Source organism: Charadrius vociferus, unplaced genomic scaffold, assembly GCF_000708025.1.
Source record: "Charadrius vociferus isolate BGI_N301 unplaced genomic scaffold, ASM70802v2 scaffold1041, whole genome shotgun sequence".
Classification (NCBI taxonomy): Eukaryota; Metazoa; Chordata; class Aves; order Charadriiformes; family Charadriidae; genus Charadrius; species Charadrius vociferus.
Window position 1 is genome coordinate 317,248 of NW_009646843.1, and position 27,386 is coordinate 344,633.

Genomic DNA, 27,386 nt, shown 5'->3' on the forward strand with positions numbered 1-27,386 from the left:
CAATTTACAGCGTGTTTCCTGGGAATTCAAACGTACCTGGTCCGTCTGGCTGTAAAGCAGAGTCCGGGTGAGGTACGAGACTGCTGCTCCAGGTCCCCAGAACCAGAAAGAAAAGCTCCTCCTCCTCTGTCCCGGGGAGGCTGCAGACCCGGGAGTCCACAGCTGACTGTAACGTGTGCCATTACTGTGACTTAAGATAAAAATCATAGGTTTTTTCCTCAAAGGAAAATTCTACTTTGTTAACATTTCTCATCAAAATAATTATCACTGCTTCAAGAGGTTCCTGTTCGGTGTGAGTAGCCACTGAAAGGAAGAACGTTCTAGACTAACCTGGGCTGGAATAGACAGCTGTGCAGAAGGGATAAGGAGCCTAAAATAATGCTAAATCCACTTCACATTTTTTGGGAGCTGCCACCGGACATAAAGGCACAGACCAATGTAAATACGAGATACCGCACGTTGCTACAGGCTGGGACAACACATGATGCTACACACCTCGGAACAAGCGCAGATACAACTCTTAGGGCGTCAGAGAGATTTATACAGTCAAACGAGGTCAGTGTCACTGCTTTTAAGAGTGTTTATTTCACCCTACAACAATCCCGTTGTACAACATGGCACACGGGGTGTTCTTCATCTCCATACAAAGCCCCAGGTCGCAGTCAAATAGGTGCATTTTTATCACGTTCCTGTAACTTCTCCCCAGTCATTTATTCACGTGATCGTGTCCCGTGTCGCTCAAATCATCTGTGTAGGAAAACCCCCACATCCTCCCCTCTGGCAAACCAAAATAAAAGGCAGACTGGTTGGAGTTGCAAATAAAAGGTCACCGCTGCCTCAAACGCAACCGGTACCAGGAGAAATAAGGAGGCAAAATGCAGCCGAAAGGACGCACGCAGCTTTGTGAGCGCAGCTCTCGCCCGCCTTCCCCGCCACGGAGCCACCGCTACCCGGGAGCCGGCCTTAACCTCCCCGCCTCGATTCAATGTGACAGTGACACTTCACAGCACATTGCATCCAATCTCATTTGAAGCTGACAAAGATTGTTTCTGTTTTATATCTATTGGTTTATTAATGGCCTACAGCCTCTTAAGCAGATGCATATTCATTAGATAGCCAGCTGTTAGGAGGTTCCCAGATGTCGAAAGTAGCTCTGTCTTGGAATGCTTTCTTTTTTTTCCCCCTTATTGTGAAACAAAGTAATTGTAGCTCTATTAAAGAAGCAGTTAATTACTGAACCAGTACCTTATGGCATGATTTAAAAAAAAAAAAAAAAAATCAACAAACTGCAAATTTGTGAGGAGTAAAGACATTTTTGAAAATAGAGATGAGCTGAGCCGTCGCTGTGCTGTACACACGCAGAACGTGCATCGATGTACAGACCTGGGTTACGCCACCTAACAGACCCTCAGGCTGCAGCCATCCGGGGAAACACTAAGCTCTGCAAAGGCACCTTTCTTCATTTTCGACATTCTGCAGAATTTCTCTCTTTCCTCTTATCCTTCCTTATCTGAATAGTGGATGCAGAAGCACATAAAACATGAAAATGAGACACATCTCAGTTTTTAAAGGTCATTTTACACGCAGAAGCAACTTCCCCAGCATCCCAGCTAGATAAAACTGTGACCAGACCATTGAACAAGCTGTACAGATTGACTTACAAATTCCACAGGCCATCCTCTGCAGTCTCACAACATTAACCAGGCTCACCTAGTTGTCTTTGCAACTTACTATTTTTTCCCTTTCTTCCTTCGTTCCTCAAAGTGCTAAAAGTGACCTCCCAAAACGCAGCCCTTGGCAGCATGGTTAGAACAACCACTGTCCTCCCACCCCCCCGGGGAAGCCCTTCTCCCACAGAAATGTTTAAAACATTAAAGTCAGCTCCAAGTCCAAGTGGTCTGGGGAAAAAGATTCACACTGACTCTTTGTTTCTGGCTGCTGGGAAGGGCGAGCGTGGCCGCTCGCTCCCTCTCGTCCCACCGCACCCGGCAGAGGCGGCAGCAGCGCTGCTGTGTCCCCGAGAAGGGGCTGCGCTTCCATTACCGACATCGGCAGAAGAGGGAAACTGCTGTTCCCACGCAGGGCAGAGCTCCTGGGTGGAATAATCGGAAGCGTACAGGTATTCAGGATTTGGTTTCCAGTTCTCTCATTCATACTTTTTGGTTTTGCCAGTCAAATCTATCAGCAACTACCTCGAGCCGTACAATAAGCAATTTGCCACTGAGCTGACAGTTTTAACAACAACAAAAAGTTTCCTTTGCAGTCAAATTAAGTGTTTGGCTTAAAACAAAGAGTTTCGGTGTGTGTGCAAACCCAATGGGTTTGCCTGAAACAATTCTGAATTTTAGTCAGTGATGGCTTGGAACAAAACAGGGAGTGGGGGGAGAAAAAAAGTTTAAAAAAAAAAAAAATGACATTGCCATTAAAAGCTTTAATCAGAACCGAGTGCTGGTACTATAAAGCGTCATATGCTATAAAAGTGTTTACAGTCATGCAGGGAGGAACGTGGAGGCAATTTTGTAGAGTGACTCCTGGAGCAAAGGCCTCTGAGAATAAAAGTGTCTTTAGATATTTGTTATCCTGTTATAGTCGGTATCACCTTGAGTACACAACGCCTGCCTGCATTATGTAAACACCCCATTGATAAATCCCTCCCCCACCTCCCTTAAGCTGTGTCAGACTGCTCTTCGCTGACAGATAGAGCCGAAACAGATGCTGCTATAAATACCCTTGTTTAGCTGTTTGGAATATAATTTCTTTTGTAGAACATGGTGGATGCTCTGGTTATCACTGAACTTGCACCTGTGCTGGAATTTATTACTCCTTTCTACACATCAAGATGCATTTTTGGAATGATTCCACAAATACACACAGAGGGATAGATGCTGATGCCCCTTTCTCCTCTTCTTGAGGCATCATTTACAAAGCGTTTCACTAATTTTACCTGAACTCTTAAGTTTAGAAGCTACAGAACGCAGCGGTGGTAAAAGTTTACCTCTTACAACCAAACGAACAGTTAATTCCCTCTATTTACTCCCTGTAGGCTCCAAACTCCCACACTGCTTTTCAGCTATGCCAGCAGCGGTCACAAGGCTTAGTCTGGGGTTTTAAACCTCACAGACTTTGGACACTACCATGAAAATATAACCACTCTTATTCATTTTTTAATTTTTTAATTTTTTTTTTTAAGGCATGCAGAGTACAACTTGTGAATGGTCTCGGGGAAGAGCAAGGAAGTCAGATTTTTGCCAAGGGGCAGTGGGGGAAAGCCAAATACACACCAGTCTGACCACGTAGTCAAGTGCTGCATAGCACACCACCAGCCAGAGGTGGACACTTCACAGTCACAGCTGGACCTGGCTTGGAAAACGAAGAAAGGAGCTGTACTAACATAGTAGCATGATTTAGGTTATTTTAGGCAGCAGCTGATAAATGGTAGATCTGTCATCATTCATACAGTAGCTCATTTGTATTTTCACCTGGAAAGATTATTTCTATTTTTAATATACTATTTTGCTCCTACATGAAATATCAGAGATGGAAACATTTTATGATATCCATTTAAACAAGTTCAATACTGTTTTAAGCAAACACAACCCATTTTATAGTCAGTCTTTATCTAAAGATGTAAAGCATATTCTGCTAAGCGCTGCTACCTGTGATCCATGTTTTTTAACAGGGGGAGACAAAGGATAAGAATTCCATGCAACAGGCTCTCATCCCGGCAGGGTGAAGACGCATGGCAATACTCCTGGCCCAGGTTCTGAAGGAATCTTTCTGGGTTTTCTTTTCTGATGTTTATTTTGGTTCCAAGGATTTCCTTCTCATCCGCCCGCAGACAATCTGGCTGGATGAAAAACCTTCTTTCCACACTCCATACAACCTTCTTCATAGTTAGCGTACTGATCCGCAAGATGAACAACGTACAGCAGGGGCAGCGAATCAGGTCAGTACTACAACTGCTCCATAAGCCTATACACCTTTCACTCAGATATAATGGAGACAACCACAAAGATCCACTCTGAACTGACCAAATGCTCTCCACTGGAGTTATTCTAACCCCTGGCAAATGTGCTTCAGCAGAATTAATCTCTTGTTATAAGCTATACCACTGATTCCTCTGAAGAGACGTGAGCAACCTAAACAAGGACATGGCCTTTCAACTCAAAGCCGACTATTTAACCTGCTAAACCTACCTTAAAAGGACAGCATTATGAAGAGACTCGCCCTACCCATCAGAAAGCCTTCGGAAGCCTACTGAGAAGCGCTGCACCCCTTCAGCACGACTAAGATAGCAACATCGACCATGGGTTTAGTTTTCCTCACCACCCATCTACTGTCCCAGGAATTCGTTTTCTTCCCACCTCAATTTTGCACGGATTGAACCAGTTTGAATCTTCCCATCTGTTAGAACTAGAGGTTTTGAAGATGATTATTCCAAATAAGTTTAAAGGTTTCAGAACAGGAAGCAGAGCGATCTCTCCTACTCAGCCGTTAAAGCCTGCCTTGATTACTTTGATGTAACAACACTTGAAAGCTCCTATTCTTTGAAACTAATTTAAACACATTGAATTGTTGAAAGATTAAAAACCGCAGTCAGCTAATTACACTCACTCTCATCTCTTATTCAGCAAATGAATCACTTTTCATTACCACTTAGCTGAAGTACATGAATTTCTGCCTAATTAGAAATGTTGTAGATGGAGCATTAGCAAGGCTGGAGTGGGTCAGGATATCTTGCCTGCTTCATTTTTAATTCCTAACAGTAGAGCCAGATAGGAAAGGCTTCAGATAAGAAGTCATTAAACAATTTTAAATTATTTATAAAAATTACTTTGCCCAAATTATAATTATTTTTTTTCCCAAATGCTCTCATAAACGTCAAATGGAATGAAAGGAAAAGCAGCCCAACATTGATTTTAATGAACATTTTAATGTTATGTATAACAGAACATTATGAATACAATGGAAACAAAGTTTTATCAATTTAATAATAAAAAAGAAATCCAACATAAGAAAAGGGAGGCAATAAATTTCATACCTATAGTATAGTGCTTATTCTTAACAATATTCCCAGCTTGTGAATATAACAATGTCTTTGTATTCCAGATTCTAGAATCATGATTCATGTGAACTTAAATGCAGGATTACAGAAAGGAAAAAACAAAAACCCCCCAAACCTTAATTCATTCTTTTGTTTTCAGTAAATCAGTAAAATCTTTGACTGCTACAGGTTTCCTTTATTAATATATATATTTTTTTTTTACTCCTTTATTGGATTCCACAGCTGCTAGTGCCATATTTACACAAAAGAATCACCAAATGTTGTATAAAAGCTAAGATTCAATGCTGTTGGATTAGGGAGGGTTATAGATTTACATAACTTAAGTGTAATTAACCTTGCTATTTTTTTGTAATGATGCAAAAAATAAGTATTTTTGCCTTTTGACTGCTGCCGATGCCCTAAACCAGTGGCTCCATAGGGATATTGGTGGTACAAAGGATGCTAAGTGCCACTGTGAAAGAACTGCAAGAAAGTGCATTTTCTGAAAGGAAACCTTCCAGCAGTGTTGGATAAAGCTTCTCCCAGACTTGCACTGGGTATCAGTTATAACAACAGAAGCATGTTAAGACCCCAAAAATCTGTTGATCACCACATTGCTGAGAGAGGATTTTGACAATAAAAATTTGGGTAATACAGCAGTGTGGCTGGAATATTAGCAAAAGTATATATACATTCCAGGTCCCTTTGAATTAGCCATAATCACATATGTAAGCCATTTTTTGGACAAAAATATATATTCTTATAAAAAACTGATCATAGTACTTGTGTGAATTCAATTGCGGACTCAGTGGTAGTAAAAGGAATGATCCAACTATGACAAAGCGATCAGGGAGAGGGGGAAAAAGAAAGTCAAGCTCTTCAAGAAAAAAAAAAAGTATAAAATTAGATTCAAACATTTTTACCCAACCCCCATTCCAGTCTTCCATCAAGTCTCAAAGTTAAAATTGGTTCTTCTACATAGGAAAGGTTTTTTGATGGTCTCAATACAAATTATTTTGCAAAATCATCTAACACATTCCTCAGAAGAACCTTTCACCTCTCCAGAATTTGAACACTAGTTATTTCAACACTTAGAAAATAGCTTTTGGTTCTTCATGTAGACACTTTAACTGATAAAGAAAAAAAAAAAAGGTATTGATCAGTGTTTTCCACCCCTTCTCCAGCTATATTTGTGCAGCTAAAAATCCTTCATTCAGTCTGCCCATTTATTTCATTTCATTTTATTTATTTTTACAATCTTTATTTGCTAAAATTGGCAAAATTTGCAAAGGCATCTTGCTTGGGTTGTACAGTCCCAGGAGTCAGAGAGGTCATCGCGATATTGGGTACCCCCATTCCTATTGCACCCGTCAAACCCATTCCTGTAGCTGGAACACCCATGTTCATGTTCATTCCCATCACTCCCTGGTTCATCATAGGTGTGGGTCCCATGGAGGTCATTCCCATCGTACCTGACATCACACTGGGCATTCCCATCCCCACAGAGATGGGCCCTCCCATCAACGGGCTTGTCTGGGGTCGAACAGGCATCATGTTAGGCTGAGGATTGAGGTTCACGGCTGCAAAGTTTTGAGTCATGACATTCATAGGTTGTTGCATATCTGCAAAAGAGAACAGGATGAAAAAAAAAAATCATTAACCAGAATCTGATGCTGGAGGTGCTCATGTATTTTAAGAAACTTATGTGGTAACTGCTGCGAACAAAGATACGACGGCCAAAAATGTAGCCATTTCGCTCATTTCCCAATTTTCTGTGTGAATACTCAGAAAATTTTTGTAAGAGTTTTAAATAGCATTTTATAACAATACATGGTACTATGCATATTCTAGACAAGTTTTAGAGATTAGGAAGCCTGATACAGCAATGGTGCAAACTCGACAGTAAACCCACGCACAGACAGAGCCTTCTAGCATGCCAGTCGCTGTTTAGATAATACCACTTGTGTCAGAACCATCGCAATTGTTTAAGAAACAGTTATGACTAAACACAGGAAAACAGTAATCGACAGAATACTCCAACTCAAGGACAACCTACTAAACACATACAGGGCTCAATGTGCATGCAACACAGTGCAATCATCACTTACTTTGTTGCTGCATCATGGCATTAAGCGATGGCTGCTGGGGTTTGGAAGGCTGCATCCCAGGTACTAAATTGTCCAAACTGATATTTACACTGGGATCTGACCAAGTTGAGGGTAGAGTTTTGCTTGCATTCTTCTGGACCATCTCTGTGGTTGCATTATAAAGAGGGTTAGACTTCGGCATCATAGCGTTCACGCTTTGCAGAGGCTAAAAAAGAAAAGTTTGTTGGGATACACTTGAAACAATTTACCAACAGGAATCACGACTAAACAACAAGTGTTACTTTTTCCATGGAAGACAATAAAAAGCCAATGAGATTTTTAGCTATGAACTTTAGCTCTTCCAAAGCAGTGTTGCCATATGCCATTAGAATGGGTTAAAAGAGTATTTTGTAAGCTAGCATTAAGCTCCCATATCAACATGTGGAATGACAGTGATGACTTGCAGTCAAGTTTTGCACTCAAACATCCTGATTTTTTTCCTCCTAACACCAAGTTAACCTGTTACGGTTTCAAAAAACTCTCTCCACTGAAGCAGGCACTCCTGTGTTTTGGAGAACAGACCAGTCCTCACCTCCATCTACTTCAGGCTGGAAGCCTGTAACATTCTGTGGAGGATGGCTGCAAGGTTTAAAATATCATCAACCTCATCTTCCCCAACAAAGCAGCAACACTTCAGAGAACAATGACTACCGTCTCAGAGAAGACTATCTTACAAAAGGAGGTTTTTCAAGAACATTTAACATCTTTCTTTTTTAGGTGGTTACTCAAACATTTTTGGACAAAACTTTCTTACAAAATGCTGATCACAACATCTGAGTGACTAGGTATGGATTCCAGGAATGGAATAGATTCATTTTCAATGTAGTGATTAAGGAGAAGGCAAGAGATTAATTGAGGAAGGTCATTAGCAAACTGTACAAGTACCAGCATACCTGTGACCTTGACATGGGTAAGTTGATGCCCACAGTATTGGAGTTCATCATAGAGAAATTCATACTTAGTGAAGAGGTCATGGTTGTCTGAGAGGGGCCCATCAAATCAAAAAGATCAGTAGAATTTGAAGCAGCTGGAGGCTGGCCAGAAGCTGGCTGTGAGCTACTGAAAAGCTCTATAGCTGGCTGCTGCGCCGTGCTGCTGAAGAGCTCTCCAGATGAAGCACTGGGACAAGGAGAAGCTTGGTTGAAGGCACTCCAGTCACCAAAGTCTCCATTTCCACTTGTTGCTGTACCTGTAGGAAAGGCAACAGTATGGAGGAAGGAAGACAGAGAAGAAAGACAGAAGAGTTAGAGAAAGGCACTGAGCAAATGCCATATTCCGTGAACTGAAACAAATGAGAGCTGATCTGTGTCCGTCCAGATTAACATCTGCAGGTAGAACCTCCATCTGGACATCATTCCCTCTCATGAATATTCCAACAAGTTTAACAAGGTAGCAAAGGAAATATGAAACACCCATGCACAGAAAGTAGAAGGATGTTTGACAACATGTCACCTGTGGATGCAAGACAAGTAGGGACAGGTTTTCTTTAGTTGAGATATGACTGAAAGATAACTTCGATGTAGATTGGAGGCTCCAGTCAAAACAACACCTAGAACTTTGATAATATTTATCAGCTTTTTATCTTGTCACTCTGGTATTTGCTGAGACAGCAGTTGTTAGGAATGAGCCACTTGGTAAAGCAAATTCCATCATGATAAAACAGAGACGACGACTTCAAAAATTGGTTATATACAATTAGTCGCTCTTTGTATAAAACAACGCCGAGGGGAATAAAAACCAGAACTTTGAAAGCAGGTTGCCAGGGAATTCTTATTTGAGGCAATGAGGAATAATTTATTCCCATCCCATGAAGTACTCATGTAAGACATATTAAGTTTTCTACGTTGGATTCCTCAGCTGTAGCTTGAAGCAGAAATTCAGTCTTGAATCTAGCAATTTTCTCAGCAGAAGCTTTGCTGAACTCTCAGTTCATCACTTGAACTTTGTTTCATTTCAACATACCAGGGTTTTGCAGACAAGCATTTAAATCAAAACACAGCAACTTACAGCTCTCTCTGTATCTTACCGTGAGGAGCCTAACAGTATAAGCTGTTTATAGACAACTGCTAGGGTACCTATTTCAGGATCACAGATGTCCAGAGACACAAACCAGTGAACTGAGAACATGTCATAACCTTTGAGTCAAATGGGAGGAGATGTTCTCTCCCTTAAAGACACGTGTTTTTCTATTAGCAAAAAAAGGGTTACTTCACAGGAGTGATAAGGGAAGAAAAGCTTACAAAAACATCTACAGGAGATGCTAAAAATAAAGCAACACCATTTAAACAATTCTCACTGCTACATCATGAATCGTGTTCCAAGTTTGGGCCACTATACAGGTCAGCTTTTTGATTATGTCACTGATGTACTTTTGGTACTTCAGCTAAGTCACAAGCAATGTCACTGCCATATGAAATGAACTTTGAGTTCTAATGAACAGTTAAATCATGCCTTGAATTTCTTTAGATGGGCAAATGAAGGCTCAGACACGTAAAGCTGGGGTCGATGAATCTCGTGCCAGTTTCCACTTCCCAACCCACACAACAGCTAGGTCTGTAGCGGCCAGCCAGAGCAATTTTCTACAACTGCATGCTATCCACTCAAGGGTAATCACAGTAGTCTTTTGCACTCCGTGTAAATATTTAGCAACATACACCTTCAACCTTTAGTCATTTTTATATTTACCAATTCATTAGAATTTAAAGAATAGTAGGAGAGTAATTCCGTTCACAAAATCAGAGTGTCGCCGACATCTTCAGTGCATGAAGTGCACTAATATTCATTAGCTTAGGGCCTTACTAGAACATTTGCTTTGATCTCCCTCATGAAGAGGGGCTATATTAGAATGTTTCAATTAGTATTACGTATTAAAAATTAAAACCTAGTTTAAATATTCCTGATAGATAAGTAAATGCTGAGTGTGCTCCTTCTATGTTCAGACCTGTGCACTGAGCACCAATAATGGAAGAGGGGGTAAAAGGGATAAGGTTTTGCCCCTTCAGTAGAACTTCAAAGATGATTAATCAAGAAGGAAAAGATTTCTAGAGGGGCTTACGCTGTTCAGGAATGATTAATCATTTCACAGGACTCCTTGTCCCTTGCATAATGGTGATTGGAATAGATTAATCATGTTAATGCAGATAAAGGATTGTATCAATTTAGACTGTATTAACACAGAAATTATTTGCATAGTAGGCGGCTTTGTGTTTGCAAAACAACTTGGTTTTGACTAAGAAAGTCTGTAAAAAAAAAAAAAATAGAGCAGTTCTTTCCTGCTAAGCAAATTAAAGGTGTATTAACTAATCCATGCCCAGTGCAGCTTTCCTAACAGAACAAAACAAAGGAGGAGATATAAAGACGCTGACTAAAAGCTGGCTCGCAGGTAGATTTGCTGATGGACCTCTTTGCTATTCTTTTCTCATTTTGGACTTAATCCTACACCCTGGCTGAGAACCCCCACTACTGCCCAAATTAAATTCACAAAAGTTAGCCAGCCAGCTCCCTCCACATGGTTGTTTGCAGCATTGTCCTGCCTGGGTAGCAACTTAGGCTCCCAAAACCACTCCACCAAAAGGAAGTTAATTGTTTTAGGTGGCTTCCCAACATTATTTTTTTTTTTAAGTCCAATTTTAAGGGAAGTGTTTTGCAGACAGTGGCTATGTCTATGTAATAGCTTGTATGTTTGTATGCAAAATTATTGCATGCACTGGGGCAACCATGCGGACACACAACGTCTCTAACTTGCATGCCACGCAACCAGGCAAGGGCAAAAGTGAGTGCTGCCCCAGCAAGCTTTACTAAGATCTTGCTCCTGTGATTGGCAGGGACTTGTTCATGCCTGACTTAAGCAAGATCTAGATATTTTTTATTTAATAGGTTTCTCCTAAAAGAGAAAAAGATTGTAACAAACTGTTATTTAGCCGAGCCAAAATAAAGTGACGGTCAGCTTCATCCCACAAATGCATATCTGCAACTTCAAAAGTCACCACTGTGGCTGTACTGCGTATGGAAGACATAACTTGACTAAATTCTCCTCCAGCACACCAGGCCTTCCAACAGTAACACAGACACCACTGCAAGATTTGGAAATAGCCTGTCTCAGCCCCCCTCATTATGTCATCTGACAATGCCAACATATTGTGTGTCTCTAAACAATTACAGACTTTTTTTTTAATCTTAGGAGACAGGTGAACCAACATATTGTGTGTCTCTGAACAATTACAGACTTTTTTTTTTTTTAATCTTAGGAGACAGGTGAGAGCTGAGGACATCTTCAGGGAGTCTTACTTTTCTAGCACAGGTGGGCACCTATTTTCCATTGAACATGATCCCATCTTTTGGTTTTCTTCAACTTACTCATTCAATGTATTGTCCTGCCCATAACATTAAAGTTAGTAAGACTGATCTGGACCCTCTGCACATGTCTGGAAACTATAAACAGCAGCATAAAACCCTTCTAACAACTTCTCAGTTCATGGCATTATCACAAGGAAGCAAAGCAGATTATCAAGCACTTCATGCAAGTCTTTTTATCCCACCACAGCAGTTAACTTTTCTTTTTTAAATAATTAATACCTCCCTTTATCTGAAAAGCTTGCAAACTGTTAGTTGAAATATTAGAAAAATGACTGCTTTTTATTGCAAATAAAATAGTTGAATAACCTTACATAAAATACCAGGAAGACTATGATGATTAATAATGTGAATGGTCCTATCACTGCAGCCAATTTTCCAATCATTTTTGAAACACAAATACTGTCATCTTGAAGCATTCATCACTGTAGAACTCCAATTAACACAGCTCCTTGCCCACAATTGCAAGAGTGGGATGCGCTAGGCTCTTTTTTTAATTGTTTAGTGAGCACTCTTCAGCCAGCATTTAGACCCACACTTGTTCATTTCAGGTTTTACTTTCCCACTCCAGAAGTCCCATCTTTTTTCAGTGCATTTCAAGCTTGGAGCTATGTTTTAAGTCTTATTATGTGCTTAGATTATATTATTAGGTGAACAGGGATGTATTTGTAACTCCTACTAACATTTTTCAGAAATAAATGTCATTAAAAGTTTCAGGTCTAATGAGATACGTGCCGTGCCAGACAGTAGATACCTTCCTTACTCAATACAGCACTTGTGGTCCAGTTACATAAACACAGTTCTCCCTGGAAAGGGAAGTGACTTTCCATAATGCCATGTGGCATCTCTTCCCCTCTTTCTGCCCTTAAACAGCATTTCAATCTGTAAATTAATCGTACCTTGCGATGATGGGAAACTTGCTGAAGCAGCAGCTGAACTAAAATCAGCAAATCCTCCAAATGGGTCAGTTGATCCACCTAGAAACAGAAGGAAGCCAAACGCTGTTACAGGATTGTGCAAAGATCCATTGCAACAACCGCACGTGGGATTTATGAAGAAAAGCTGTTCTGTATTTGGCAAGATGGATTTATTGATTCTGCTCCCTAAGTCAGCACTGGTTTTGCTGTTCATCACCATACTATATTTATACAAGCCTGAGCAACAATAAACCGGATTACTTCAAACTGCCTTGCAGACACAAGTTTTTGCTATCTCTAAAAATAAATTGAGAGATTAAAAAGGTTAACAAGTTTTTAACTAGTGAGGGATGCTACTAGTTTGGCAGTTTGTAAAATTAAAACTTTCGAAGCGTAGTATATAAAACCCAAATATTCTTACTGTATAAAAGTTAATTTATTATGCTTACTATGAAAAATTACATCGCATTATATTTAGTTTTTGTGTTACTTAAAGCATGAATGATTCCGCAATGATCTTGAATTGGGCTCTCAAGGACAGAGCTTACATTTGTGCTCTTTTTTATTTTTTGTAAGTTTGCTTCCTTTCTCCAGCAAGAACATTAAGTTTTCCAACCAGACATTTGTATACAGCGTATAAATTATTAACTTCTCAATACAGCACAGTAACAATTTTTCACTAAAAAATGCAGCCAAGATATGAAAACAGAATGAAGGTCTAAGAACCATATTGGAAAGCTGCCTTTTTAAAATAAACAACAAAGTAGTTTACAACAACAAAAAAAATCATCCAATTATCCTCGGTACTGCTTTTAAGCAGGTATTCCACTGACCTGAGAAAGCTAAGAAGTTGACCTTATTTGTTTGTCCTCAAAGATTTCACCTCCAAGCAGTCCCACCCTTAGAAGAAGCTGCAGCAGTTCAATTATTTTGCTTTTAGTGTTATGCGTACATTATATAGGTTACATCACAGCTGCTTAGCCTGCAGTGCTTAGAAACTAGCCAGGTGGGACTGGAACATCTGTGCTGCACTCAAACACCACCAGGGACAGCTTCCAACATCTGGTGCCATTTCTGAATTGTCTTATCGCTGCAAGACATTCTGCCCCATCTGCTGCTCTCAACTGGGTTAATTAAACTAGAACCATCTCCTTTTTAATAAATGGCTAGTAGTAATAAAAGGAACCATTCACTTTCTAATACATGTGTACTTGTATTTCTTTTTAATGTTATTTTACTGTAGACATTGCCAGGAAGGCAACTGTTCTTCCAAGGGGAAATGTCTTTTCTTGCTGAGTGTGTGGCATATGATATGAAACATGCGAAGAGAATGCAAAGATGGCATCTCTGAATTTTCAGAAATATAGTACTACTGAAATCCTTTTATCACTTTCTCAGGAGACAGAAGATTTCACACAAAGTTAAGAAATTTCTTCAACACAAATTCTGGAGTAATTTAATAAGCACCTTACATGTGTTTATGTACAAGCTTTATACTGACTGCAACCTGAGAATGAAAAAGGGTAAGATGAGCCAGTGAAATATCAAGCTAAAATACTGTTCTGATCATGTTTACTTTTCCTACTGCAATCAACATATTCAAATCATTTTTTTCATCACGTTTCCTTACAGAGTTCGAGACAGGTTAATGGTTTGAGAGTTTATATGCAGAACGAGCAACACAGATGACATACGCTTGACCACATCCTCAAAAAAAAAAAAAAATCAACGCTCTCCTGCTATACGTATTATCCCTGGGCTGTTTGACGAAGTATCTAGGGATTAATTTAATTTTAAAAACAGAACTAGGTTCAAAACCAAAATAACCCCTTAACATTTTCAGTCAAGTCAACTTTTCCTCCACCTCTATTGCCTGTTTTCAAATGAAACTGAGTTCTAGAGAGAGGTGGCAGAGCTTAAGCTGAACGCAGTGACTCTCTAAAGAAAGGTATCACCAGCTAAGATTAAAGAACCTCATCGCCAGTAACACCAAAAAATTACTTCCAGCATGTCTAACCACAGATTCTACATCTTCTCAAAGAGATTGCTCCTTTATGGCAACCAACCATCCCCCCTTACATACAAATTGTGTTGCTTTAGTGATGCGTAACCCCTCAAGCCTCACCAACCTGCTTCCATATCTCTGCACCTGAAAACACACAGATAAGCAAATGCCGAGTTCCCTGAATTCACATGACTTCCCTGCCAGTTCCTTCACAGGATAGATCAAAGGCTGCATTTGACCCTTTCCCTGTGTCTTGCCTGACACTGGGAATGTTCCCACACCCTGTGCTGCAAGGAACAGTGGTCATAAGTGACCTGCACGTGAAGGACAGAGCTAATCTTCTCAACATGAGCCATCCTCAAAGATTCCCATGTGAGATCTGTCACTACAAATGAACCCTTTCCATCTGCCTTCCCAGGTCAGCAACGAGGTTATTTAGCAGGACCAGCTGGTAATATGCCTCTTCTCAACACCATTTCTAAGTGCTGCTTTGGAAAAAGAAGAGAAAAGGCAAAAATCAAAAAGGCTCACTACTGCACAGAAGCAAGCTGATGAAAGATTCAAATACACTATAATATAGAAGCTGCCATAGTTCTGTTTGAAATACGGGAAGGCTCACTTTGAAATAGAAACATCTATTCTCAATGTGATTTTGTTTTTATACATTAAAATAAAAACATATATGTATATAAAGAAAACCAAAAAAGGATCTAATCTCTTTTCCCATAAGAATCAGATAGGAGAAGTTTCAGTATTGATTTGGGGTAGTGGTTCTGATCCACGATCTTAAAGATTCCACAGAACTGTGGTAACTCCAATGTACAATGAACACCTTTATATATGAAGTTAATAAAATAGAAAATAACACTAAATAACTTGTTCCTTAAATTTGGGGGCATTTGCACATAAAAGAACAGATGCATGAAATGAATTTATCTCTTCACCATGAGGAATTAACATATATTTCAAAACAGATACACAAACTTTATCTACTTTCCCAGAAATAAAAGTGAACAAAGTTTTAAAGCTCTACCAAAAATAAGAAAGATTGAGACAGATCTCTGATACTAAATTACCATGACAATTTCCCTCCCCTCCAACAGAGTTTTGATGTAGTTTATATTCTATTAAATACCTACAGAGGTAGCATTTTGGTAGCCTAGTGATTAAAGGAATTGTGTTAGAGTGCTCAAAATACTGGCTTTACTCATACATTATAATAAAAATCCCTAGTGTGACATATAATAGGGGTTCCCGCTACAATACACCGAGAAGTGGCAAAACTGCAGAGAGAAGTGAGTAAGCATAGTCTTTACATACGCATGAATGTAGCCACTTTGCCACACATGTGGGGCTCCAGCCACGCTAGACTGCCGTTTTTTGGTACCGTCTCTGTGATTTTACATTGTCTTTGAATGACAATACAATGACATGTAAATGACAATGAGCTGAGTATCTGTCATCCCCAAGATACACACATACACTTCTACAAGCAATGTGAATACGATCCCATGTATAATAAGGGAAGTCACTTATTTGTACTGGAGAGCAGTTACATGAAAGGTTTCTACCTACGAAAAGGCACGTGCTTGTATTTTATTTGATATTCAAAGCGATCTTTAAACAAAAAATCTGCCCTCATTTAACTCTTTCCCAACTGTGCCATTAGCCCACAAGTACATGAAGTCCTTTTCTCTTCCATGCTAGCTGCAATCAAAACTGTCAATATTAAGAACCTGTAAGCACAATAACAAGTCTTTAAAGTTTTAGGTTTTGAAAAGCAAACCACCAAACCCCTGAACTCCTCTATCAATACTGTGTGCAATGCACTTAAAACTTAACTCTCCTAAAAAGAACCCACGTTTTGAGAGTGTAAGGGTAAGTCTATATGAAGGTTAATGGACTTAAGATTCAACTGCGTATTTAGAGAGTGAAGGAACATGTTTTACAATGAATAATTTTACTTAAAAGTAATTTCTTTTTGGTGTTAGGGTGGGAATCAACCAAGTGCCAAGACAAAATAACATAAAGAAACAAGCTTGCCATATACTTTAAATGAATGCTTATATGAAGATCATCCATCTCCAGCTGCCTAGCCTCTGAATTGCACTATAAGAAATGCTGGAATGTGAATGGCTTGCACTTGCTTTTAGAGTTAATTATAAATAACCGCATTACAAACAGTTTCTGACAGACTGATCTGGCAGTTAATATTTGTCTTGCTAACATTTATTAGTCCCATGCAATAGCACATGCAGTACCTTGCTAGAAAGGGTTCTAGGCAGCTCTAAATTTTTTGAGTATTTGTTTCTTAATTCATCTACTACTCTAACAAGCAGCTTATCCCCAGAAATTGTTCAAAATATGCATTAAGAAGATAAAACCAAAATGTGCCTACCTGTTGACACTGGCTGGCTCGCTCCATCAAACAACAGATCAACCAGGTCATTAGATGACTTGTTGCCAGAAGGTACAGAAGCCTGAAGGAAAAAAAAAACAAGAAAAAAAAAAAACAAAAAAAAAAAAAATCACACAGTAGATCTCATCTCATGATGTCATTGCTCATATTAAGTGACATTCAGAAGTCTTCTGGGGCTTTTGGGTGCTTTGTTTTAGAGAGATGGCAGATTAGTCTTTGAAGCCAACAATCACGGGAACCTGGCTAAATTTCAAATCAAACAGTGAGCAGCTAGTGGCTCAGGTTTTTTTCTGATAACTGAAGAACTTGGTTTCAGAGAACCCTTCACACTTCAGGCCAAGATTTTATCTTTGCTTTCCCGATGAGAGTAAAACATGGTACTGAGTATATTTAAAAAATTCTACATCTTAAAGCAGTCACACAGAAAGGCATTCTGTAATTAAACTGTTCCACTGCCTTCGAAAACCCCAATTAAACATTTTTGATATAATAGTTCCCTTGAAGGCTGCATAACAAAAATTTCTACCCTAAACTAGAAATTGTCTCAGAGGTTAGAAGAAATTTGTTTCTAAAGTCACGTTTTACTGTGCTCCACTGTCTCACCTTTGCCGTTTGCTGTGTAGTATGAGCAGCAACATTCTGTTCCGGACTTGCTTTATCCCCTGTATAATGTGCTGCTGCTCCCAAGTCAATGGTTTTTGAAGGATTTGCTGTGCGTTTGAGTCTGGTGGTGGTAGTTTGTGTAGCTTCTGTTATATGAATGTGTTTGGTTGTCACAGTCTCCTCTTCATCTTTAAATTCAGCTTTGGGAGATTTACCTCTTCTTGACTTTTCCTCATCACTGTCACTAGAAAGACAAAAGCAATGGAATAGCATTCATGATGGACTTCAGTAGACATTTGGCTTAAGCCACAAGACTTTTGGTTACTGTAGTTCCTTGCAGTGACTGTTCGTACTAAAACTACTGCTTCTTTCTACATTTGAGAAAGGAAATGTTTTACCCTTACATAATACATCTACATAACCAGCATTGCACCTATTGCACAAGCGATGAAGAAAAGCAAGTTATTTTGTTAAACATTAACTGCAAGTCCACAGCAGAGGATAATAGGAAATCAGTGTTTAAATCCAGTACATTTAATTACCTTCTGACAGGAACTCCCCCACACATTATGTAACACTTCAGCAACAAAAAGTTAAGTTGGCAGGTCTGCTCAGTACTTACACCAAGAGACAGAAAGCAGTGAACCAAATACAGGTACTATCTTTTAGATTCAAGAATTCCATTCCTATTTCAACTCATTTCCCTTTCCAGAGAAACAGGCTTTTATAGTCTTTAAAATGTTTGTGGGAAAAGAATGATTACAGAATTATGCAATGACACTATTCATTTTCTATCAGAGAACACACATTTATTCTTAAAATGTAAAAGAACAAAAGTGTCACCATCTTAGGCAAAAACTTTTTAGATGTCACTGCGTAATATTTGTTTAATCTGTTACATTTTCTACTGCTATATTTTAAGTCTTTCACAAACAAACCAATTGCCCCCCCCAACAGTCATGTTGCCTGTTATCAAGATAAGATTTGTACATAACAGTGAAAATTGCTGTAGAGAAAGCTTAAATATATCAAAATGTATTTTGAAATAGTAATTCCCTTAGCAACATAATTGAAAGTGGAAGGTTTTTATATTTTAATAATGCATTAGAATACTAAAATTGCAAAATTTAAGAAAGGCTGTCCCTTTGTCAGTGGGAATATGACAGTAACTGCAATATACTCTGGAGGGTAGCCTTTGTTCTCTGGTAACAATAGTGGGCTTTTTGGAATACATTGCATGTGCCATTTCCTCTACGCTTATTACCTACTCACCACTGGGGATGGCTCGATTCATTAACATCAGTGAATATAAATGCTTGCTCCCTTTTTTAATGTTTTATTTTTGAAAGACAAATCTCATAGCTGCTGACCAACCCAGCGACTACCGGCCTTTGCTTGAGCCAGCCTTCCGCAGGCAAGTGAGCTCCAATGGCATCACCTAACCTCATCCTTCCGAGGCGCTTCAACCCTGACTTGCAACAACAGGCCTACTGTCCCAGCCCCGGATTTCAGCAGATGCCTGAGCTACGTGCACAAACACATCAGAGGGCACCACTAACCACATTTCCATTTGTGACATCAGGATTTTAACACCAGCCTCTAGAGAAGACTGATGCGCACATTGGCACGGTACACACGGTACATACATCCTAAAATCCCTGGAGCAGTGTGGAATGATGTTGCCTTTTAGAGGCATGTTAAAAGTATCTAAACCAGGAAAACCACAACTAAGACTGAGTCTCTTCAAACCTGCTGCGATGTATTTCTTGTCATCGCTATGAAGTCCACCTAGTCCATATACACATTCTGTGGGTTGAGGAAGTGACTGACAACTGCCAAAGTCTGATCAATGGAGCCATGGCTACAGAACTAGTAGAGATTAATCTCACTAAGGTAGGAATGAAAAAAGTGAGTCTTTGGTGATATACAGCCAAATAAATGTCTAAATGCTTTTGAGAAAAGAAATTAGAGATACATGCTAGAAAGCAGGACAAATATTATAAAACTCAATTTTCTATGACAACCTGTACTGCTTCCAAACTGTCTCAGGAGATCTGTTTTTTTTATTTTTCTTTAATGGTCGCATTAACAAAAAAAAAGAAAAAGAAACGTTACAGATTAATGTTCCCTTCAAGTGTGTTTACTGTGCTCAGAATAGTAAAATTGCAGTGCTTCATCTGAGAATTGCAGAATGAACTTAAAAATAAAAGTTATAGCTAGCATTGTACCAAATAATTAAAAAAAAAAAAACACCTTTGGCAAAGGAAGCACATGGCTGCAACTTCCAGAAACCAAAGTATGGATACATGTTCTTTTTCTTTGCCTTCAGGTTTTTGTAGTGTTGTTTTTTTTGAACAATGTTCTTTAGGGCAATAAAAGTTTACTGATAGTTTGAGATTATCTGAATTATACCCTGCTACAAAAGTAATCCTTTACATGGAAGCTGCCTTTAAACATGACTGTTGCATCCTTTTAGAGGAGTACTAGAAGTTTTGCTTCCTTTCCATTGTTACCTGCATCAACCTTTCTGAAGGCTAAAGAAACAAGAATTCTTAAACTCTGTCAATCCTTACGAAAAGAGTGTAATGTTTCAGAAGAACCTCTGTACATCTGCAGGTAAGTTAGAAAATAGAACTTCAGCACACAAGGCTAGACTCAGGGCAGCAACTGGTTTATTCACCCAAGAATAAACAAGCACTATGAAAGAAAGCCAGAGGTTTTCCTGCCCCACGGTGCATCGTTTCTGGTCTTCTCTACTTCCAAGGACATATACTACTGGAAAAAAGAATCCAATTCCCCCAACACAGTACTAACATTTTTCTTCTAAAGAAAAAAAGCAGACTAGACTTCTCCAGAGCAGCTGTGTGAACTGCAGTTTCACCAAAATTTACTGGAAGCTCAAGCCAGCTATATCACAGGTTAAGTATTTAGTTACTTTAAGTGTTGGTTTTGTTGTTTTTTTTCTTCTATGCAAACTACCAGCTTTGCAAGTAGAGTCAGAAATCCAAAAGTTTGGCCAAGTTCCTCTGGTGTGTATATTGGAAGTAAAGACTGTGTCATCCAAATTCCATTAACCACTGTGAAGATGTGCAAGTCACATTTATTCTTTGTGCTTCAAGACCTTTATTGGACTTACAGTACTAGAGTCATAATGATTTATAAAGCTATTAAGACAGAAACAATAGAACACACAACAGCAGATTTGCCAGCTGAGCGAGTATCACCATTTAGTCACTTTTCCAAGTGAAATGGCAACTTAATTCAATGTTATTATATAGCAGCAGGCTACAAATAAACTAGCAAGTTTTTGGAGGCTTCTCTCTTGGTTTTTAGAAGAAAAAAAACCCACCAAGGTGAAAACACAGAAATGTATGGATTTCATGAAGCATTTATAAGACAATGTTATGTTGTTATGAGCTTAAGTCACATGATAATTAAAAGTTCATGTTTCTATTCAGTTTCAATATTTAACTTCATCGAGAATACAGTATTCAGTTAATATAAGATGAACTCTAATACAAGGTTTGTTTTTACAATATCTTAAAGTATAAATAGACACACATTCTATAACCTTGAGTTCAATCTTCTTAGATCCTTTGATGCCTTCTGGTGAAAGAAACCCCTTCATTTTACCACTCTGATAAAGTGCCTCCCATGTTGTGTAACCACCATGCCAAGAGAAGCCAAAAGGAAATTTCAGGCTGGTAGCCAAAGCAGTGTTAAGAGAAGCCATACTGCTGCAGCCTGGATTCCTTCTTATGGCAGGATAACCTGCAACTACAAATTGGTTTTGCTCATTTATGTCCAAAAAAAAAAAAAAAATCCTCCTTTACTTTCAAGTCCTGAGTTTATTACTTTCATAAATTTTGACACAAATTTCACACCTGACATTTACCAAAAAATGGAAGAAAAAAGTTTAACAAGGGTTACAAGACCAAAACAAAGATGGAAAATGTAGTGTTAGCCAGAGAAAAAGATCATTGTAACTTGGGGTAGAGATGTACAGTGGAGAAGTCCTCAAACTAAGCTGCTTTTTGTAAAGATTAGACTGCACCAAGTCTAAAACAGTGGAAGGTGCAAAACTTTGTATCAGCACAAGCAAGAGACCAGGAGTCATTCAGAAATAAACCAAAGGAAATAAGATAGAAAATGTTTACTGCACACCCTCTATGTGAAATGTGGATAGTGAGCTTTACAGACATCATGTGACAAGTTGCTTTTGAAAGGTAACTACAGAAAAGCACACACCAATATACCATTGTTAAATTTGAAATTGTTTACTTTTCTTCTGATCCCTTCTCTTTGTAGTCTATTGATAGTAAGTTCTAAGAGGGAACCCTGATGTGTGCAAAGAATACCAGTTTTATGATTTATTAATGCCCTACCAAGACCATACTGCCTTTTCCTCAGACATGCTACCATTATAATTATTTCTTGTTTCTGTGCAAAAATGTTTGACTTTTGTAATACATACATGTGTGTGCATGTGCAATGGTATTTTTATAGACACATATATAGAAATGTGTGTGAATGTATCTGAAGATATTCCTGTAAAAAGTATTAATCAAATCTCAGTGCAAATTTGAATTTTAAGTTGTTTCCCAAAAGGGAATTATTTCAATATACTTGAGCACTTTCTCTACAGCAATTTCAGATTCTGTTAAGTACGAATTTTATCTCCAGATAATAAAATTCAATGCACCTGTTGAAGTGTGATGTATTTAAAGCTCTTTCTGCAGGCAAAGTAGGGTAGGTTCTCTTCCTTACTGAAAAAACATAATGGCCAGATGTAAAATACAAGTTTCTTGAGAAGGTTCAACTGAAATTGACTTTTTTTTTTTTTAATATTGAAATAAGTCACCTGCAGTTTGTTCTTCCCAAGATCAGTTCAGGCAAGCAGCACCACGTCAAGGTAGGTCTAAGCAATTTTACATCTCCCTCTTCTTTGGCACTTCAGCATTCATGGTAACTGTAGCATTAAACAGCAGCCCCAAGTATGCTGGCGCAAAGATGACCACTGAATTGCTGAGAGAAGGAACAGCTTTGGAAATTTCAGCCAAATTTGCGGCTTTGTCAGCAGCTATCTAAACTAGGGGTAGTAATGGAAGGCAGCCAAGAGCAGTTAACTATTGACACAGCTACATTATTCCCCGAGGCCAGTAAGAGGTGTATAAGAAGTCCAGGAAGCAGGTATTGAACCCAAACATGCTTCCATACAAACAAAAAGAATGGCAGAGTAGTGTAACTAATAATCAGCAATGTCAAAGAGCTTTTATAATAGCAATTTCACAGAACAAACTCATGTTAGTATAACTCTAGTACCTGCATCTTTCTGGAGAGTCTTCTCTATCTTTCCTTCGGAACTTGCTGATGGTATCATCAATCGTGCTTCCAATTTTGTCGCTTAGCTCACCTAACTTATCGCTGAATGGAAAAGCTGTTTTTTTATCCCATTCTTCATCCCATTTTGACTTGGGCTCAGGATCGTATCTTTCACCTGTGTGAGGCATTAAGATAAGAAATACTAAAGATAAGAAAAAAACCAAAATGCCTGTGGTCTTTTTGGAATCACTCTCAAGCCCCCCTGCCCTACATACATAAACCTTACAAGTTTTCAAAGCAAACGGAAAGCTCCCACAGTGCTGAATCAACACTATTAGAGCAAGGCACAGCATGTAATGCCAATATTTAAGTGGCAGGAATGCAGATTCAAAGACTTTGTTTATGACAATGACACAATCCTAATGCACTGCACAGCACATCAGGACACTGTTGGACTCTGCTGGAGGAGCACAAGAGCCACAATCAACCCTGGCTGCATAAGCAGCTTATCAGAACTGGGACGTGCCAGTTTTGCAACAGTCACTTAATGCATGATATTCCATTCTTGGCCAAGCTGTATGCTCAGAGGTAAAGCCACACATTGGTTTTGTTTGTTTTTCGGGGGTTTTTGTTTTGTTTGGTTTTTTTTATAAATTGACATTCATGAACGCATAAAAGTATAGTGCAATGCATGATAGCTTTCTGTTCTTTGTTTTCCACACTTGGTGATTAAAAAACCTTTAAGAGATGAAAAAAGAGGCAGTAAAGCAACTCACCTTTTCAGCAGCCACTGTACCCTGAACATCTTTACTAAACACTATCATCAAGAAACTAAAAATAATTTTTTTTCTAATCAAGTATTCAAACCCTCCATACTGGCCCCTTAGCTTCAAAACAGCTGACAGTTTTACTTGAAGTACATTTGCTGTACAATCTCATTAAGAAAGTTTAAAAAACCCCTTAATCCTGGGTTTATTTATACACACCCAGCCAACCTAAGTTTAATCTAAACGAAAAAGCTACATTACATTTTAACAAAGCCTTAACTATCAGAAGCACAGCACGCTTTACTAACTTGTATTGTGTTCTTCTATCAGACCCTCTGTTGAAAATAAAGGTATATAGAACAACCCGCTATAGCTCAGTTTCTAGACAACGCTTGTAGACAAACATTTTGCATTTTGGGCCATCACACACATAAAACGAGGTGCTTTTTGTACTACTGAAAAAATGCAACACACTTTTTTACTTAAGCCGAGTAAAACTGAGTAGCAGAAAGGAAGAAAGGTGAACCATTCATTACTTCAAGCTACATGCAAATTATATTGTAGCTCAGGTAGTAATCAAGAAATATTCAATTATGCCATTTTTAATACAAACAAAATGATAGATTCCAACACTACAAGGCACAAAATTTGAGTTATATTTGTCTGATAACACCATATACTAGAGGATGCATTTTCTTACTAAAAAGATAAGTGCAAGTCTCCAATGATATTTGTTTAGATCCATAAAGGAGAAAAACTTTTTCAAAGTAGAGAACCTGTAACAAACCCGCAAGATACTCAGTGAGATCTTTATCATTGGAAAAGAAGAAATTGCTAAGAAATGTACTGCTGTTAAATTTTGCAGGAGAATGAAATAGCCTCATTTCAGTTTATGTCAGGGTCTCAAACATTTTAATGTAGATTGCATTAGGTTTCCTTGTGCAAAAGGAATTTTAAAATAAATTTAAAAAAAAGACCAAGAGCTTGGTATTTTCAAGACAAAAAGAACTAAGGAAAACTGAAAATACAAGCATTTTATATTTAAATAACCAGAATCTTTTAGATTGGAAGTCTGACCTGGGAAAGTTTTTGTGATGCTTTTGTGCTTGAAAGACTTTTTTTTAAAAAAAAAAACAAAAACAAAAAACAAAAAAACCCCCACACTTTACTTAACAAATGAAGGGATAATTAAAAATCCTTTACCATAAAAAAGAAAATAGAAGACAAAGGAGACAGTTCTTTAAATTCAAAACCTTGAATGATAACTAAAGAGGGTATGGAGAAAGACTTCTACCCAGCGTATAGGGATAGATCACGACTCTGTACAGAGCAAGTCAAAAGATAAGCTCAGTGAAAGAACAGAGGGACATGTACTTAAAGCAGAAATGGAGTGACTCATAAGTACTTCCTAAAAAGAGAATCACCAGAATTCCAAGCAGGTAGCAAAAGCCTAAGAGAATATAATAAAACAAGACATATCCTGCCATGGAGATAGAGATTTTCAACTACTCTGCATATGAGGAAGTGAGAGGACACGGAGAAGTAACCTGTCAAAAATAGAAGACAGCAAATCTACATTTAAGGCTTACAGTGAAGAAGAATGAAAAACATACATAGCACCAGAGAGAGACAGGTGAAGTTTAAGTCCTGCACAGTTACGACTCAGATCTTATACCAAACCCTTGAGCATACCAGAGCCTTGTGCCATTGTGACTTGCAGACTCATCCCTTAATAAAAGCAGCCAAGGAAAACACAGCTATACATCTCAAGACTGACAGCTGGATCATGGACGACATGCTGGGATACATCAGACATAAAAGCCAGTTCAAGCTCAGATCCCTGCTACACATTATGGCAGGGACTGAGGAGCAAGGAGGAAGCTGCACACTTGGACTTGACAAGCAAAACATAGTACCAGTTGTGTGCCTTTATCTAAGCCAAGGCTGTCAGAGAAAACACGTCCTCTCTAAAACACCAGCTGATGGCATTACATCCTCTAAGGCCAAGATCTTACAAACACACTGTGCTGAGGATGCAAATAGCCTGACAAGAACTCATTGCACACATGAAGAACATTGGTCACATCAGCAAAGTGGGTGAATGTATTTCCAGAAGCAAAAGTACATCAGACTACCTGTCCGCAGCATTCAGATTTTTTTTGTGGGGGGGTTTTCTTGGTTTGTTTTGTGTGTGTACATTTTTAAATAGTAAATCTTATTACAAGTACCAGACCCCCGCTGGATATAGGACTGGCACCTTCTGCAAGGATGGCTCAGATCCACGATGGCCAGATGCTTTAATTCTTGGAATTTTGATTTTTGAAAATCTGATGGCAGGTTTTCTGATTTTTATGAGGGAGCAGATGACCAAGTAACCCTTCACACACACCTTTTTCCAAATATATAATATACAATTTATAAATTTTTATTTTTTTTTTAAACAAGAAGCGTAAACCTTCCTTTCTGGTGTTAACTATGACCTCTTCACTGGCAGCTGCAGGATTTGGGGATGAGTGCTGGTGCATCAAATTTCCAGCCCACATACAGGTCTGCTGTGCTGTGCAACCAACATCCAGCTGCAAACTTAGTATGTCTACACAAGTAAGTTTGGTATTACCTCTGGGAATCCTCCTCCAAAAAGCACATGGGACCTATAGTACTAATCAAACAAGATTTTAAAAACACACAAACTGAGACAGTAACAACTGTATTGGTAAACTCCTGACATATAAGCTCCATCACTTACAAGGTACTACTTAATGCATATATTTAAAGCCAGATCTGACAGGTGTCAGGATCCATACAGATAATCCACCAATATCTTTCAAGTGTCCAGGCAGTATTACTTGGGAAACCAAAAAGTTTAATGACACATATCTACATTGTTGGACCCAAACAGTATTACTGCCCTAAAAGCCCTAACGCAAATTAACCAATGGTCCTAAAGGAGGTTGGCAGGAGTAGGTGAAGAAATTCTTGTGCTGTGGTAGGTGGAAAGTACCACCACTTTTCTTCTTTAATTAAAGACTGACTAAGAAACCCTGACTTATAAGGGCATTTATTTATCTACTTCTGCTACAGCAGCATTCATTTCAAAATGCCTATGAATAAAAACAAGACAAATAAGTTTTGGCTAAACCAATGCATTAATATAATTTGTATAAGTTTCTAGTTAGTTTATAGTCTAAAAAGATTAAAGATTTTTTTTTGAAGTAATTTAGATTTGCATGTGTGGGAAAATGTACAAGATTTATTTTAAAATAGTAACACCGGCAGTTAAAGAAATATGAAGAAAAAGCTTCTAAAGAAGCATCTTAGAAATTCCTTAAGTTAACTGTGTTATCTAAGCCAAGTTAGAAGTCGAGATTGTCAATCCTTGACCAAGAAAGCCTAGTACTTACTGTATCTGAACCCTCCAACACTGTCCGAAGAAACCCCTATGTATTTGTCTTTGTTCTTCTTTGCTTTCTTCCTCTCTTCCCTAAGTCGATCATCATCTTGAGCAAATTCAACCATTTCTTTTACTTTCTGGCGTATGTTTATACCTTGGTCTTTGCCATTTTCATCTGTATAGGTAATGCAGGATAGAGTCAATGGATAGAAGAGGTGGAAAAGGAAAAATAAATTAGACGCAGCAATACGGAACATCAAACTGATAAAAGTTTGAATTATGAACACAGCAGTCAAAGATCTTACGGCTACTAAGACCCACTACATTTGTTTAAAAGGGACCAAATATTTTATTTCAACACAAACTTTCATCCTTGGGTAAATGATAAGTTTTCACTGAATAGTGTATTTTTAAACAT

At 38.5% G+C, this 27,386-nt stretch overlaps 1 protein-coding gene across 2 annotated transcripts in view; it reads right to left on the minus strand.

Annotated features, from left to right (window-relative positions):
* Positions 1-4,913: 4,913 nt before the first annotated feature.
* Positions 4,914-27,386, minus strand: part of CLINT1 (clathrin interactor 1) — a 25,592-nt gene continuing 3,119 nt past the window's right edge. Inside the window, exons 4-11 of one of the 2 annotated variants that reach the window (XM_009893174.1) lie at positions 26,979-27,143; positions 22,811-22,985; positions 17,489-17,732; positions 16,865-16,946; positions 12,444-12,521; positions 8,085-8,380; positions 7,153-7,357; positions 4,914-6,666 (exon numbers count right to left, since the gene is read on the minus strand). In XM_009893174.1, coding sequence (XP_009891476.1) covers positions 6,305-6,666; positions 7,153-7,357; positions 8,085-8,380; positions 12,444-12,521; positions 16,865-16,946; positions 17,489-17,732; positions 22,811-22,985; positions 26,979-27,143 — 1,607 coding nt within the window. In that variant the 3' untranslated portion in view covers positions 4,914-6,304. Of the gene's footprint in view, positions 6,667-7,152; positions 7,358-8,082; positions 8,381-12,443; positions 12,522-16,864; positions 16,947-17,488; positions 17,733-22,810; positions 22,986-26,978; positions 27,144-27,386 lie in introns of both variants that reach the window. The other variant, XM_009893167.1, reaches the window with a different exon arrangement.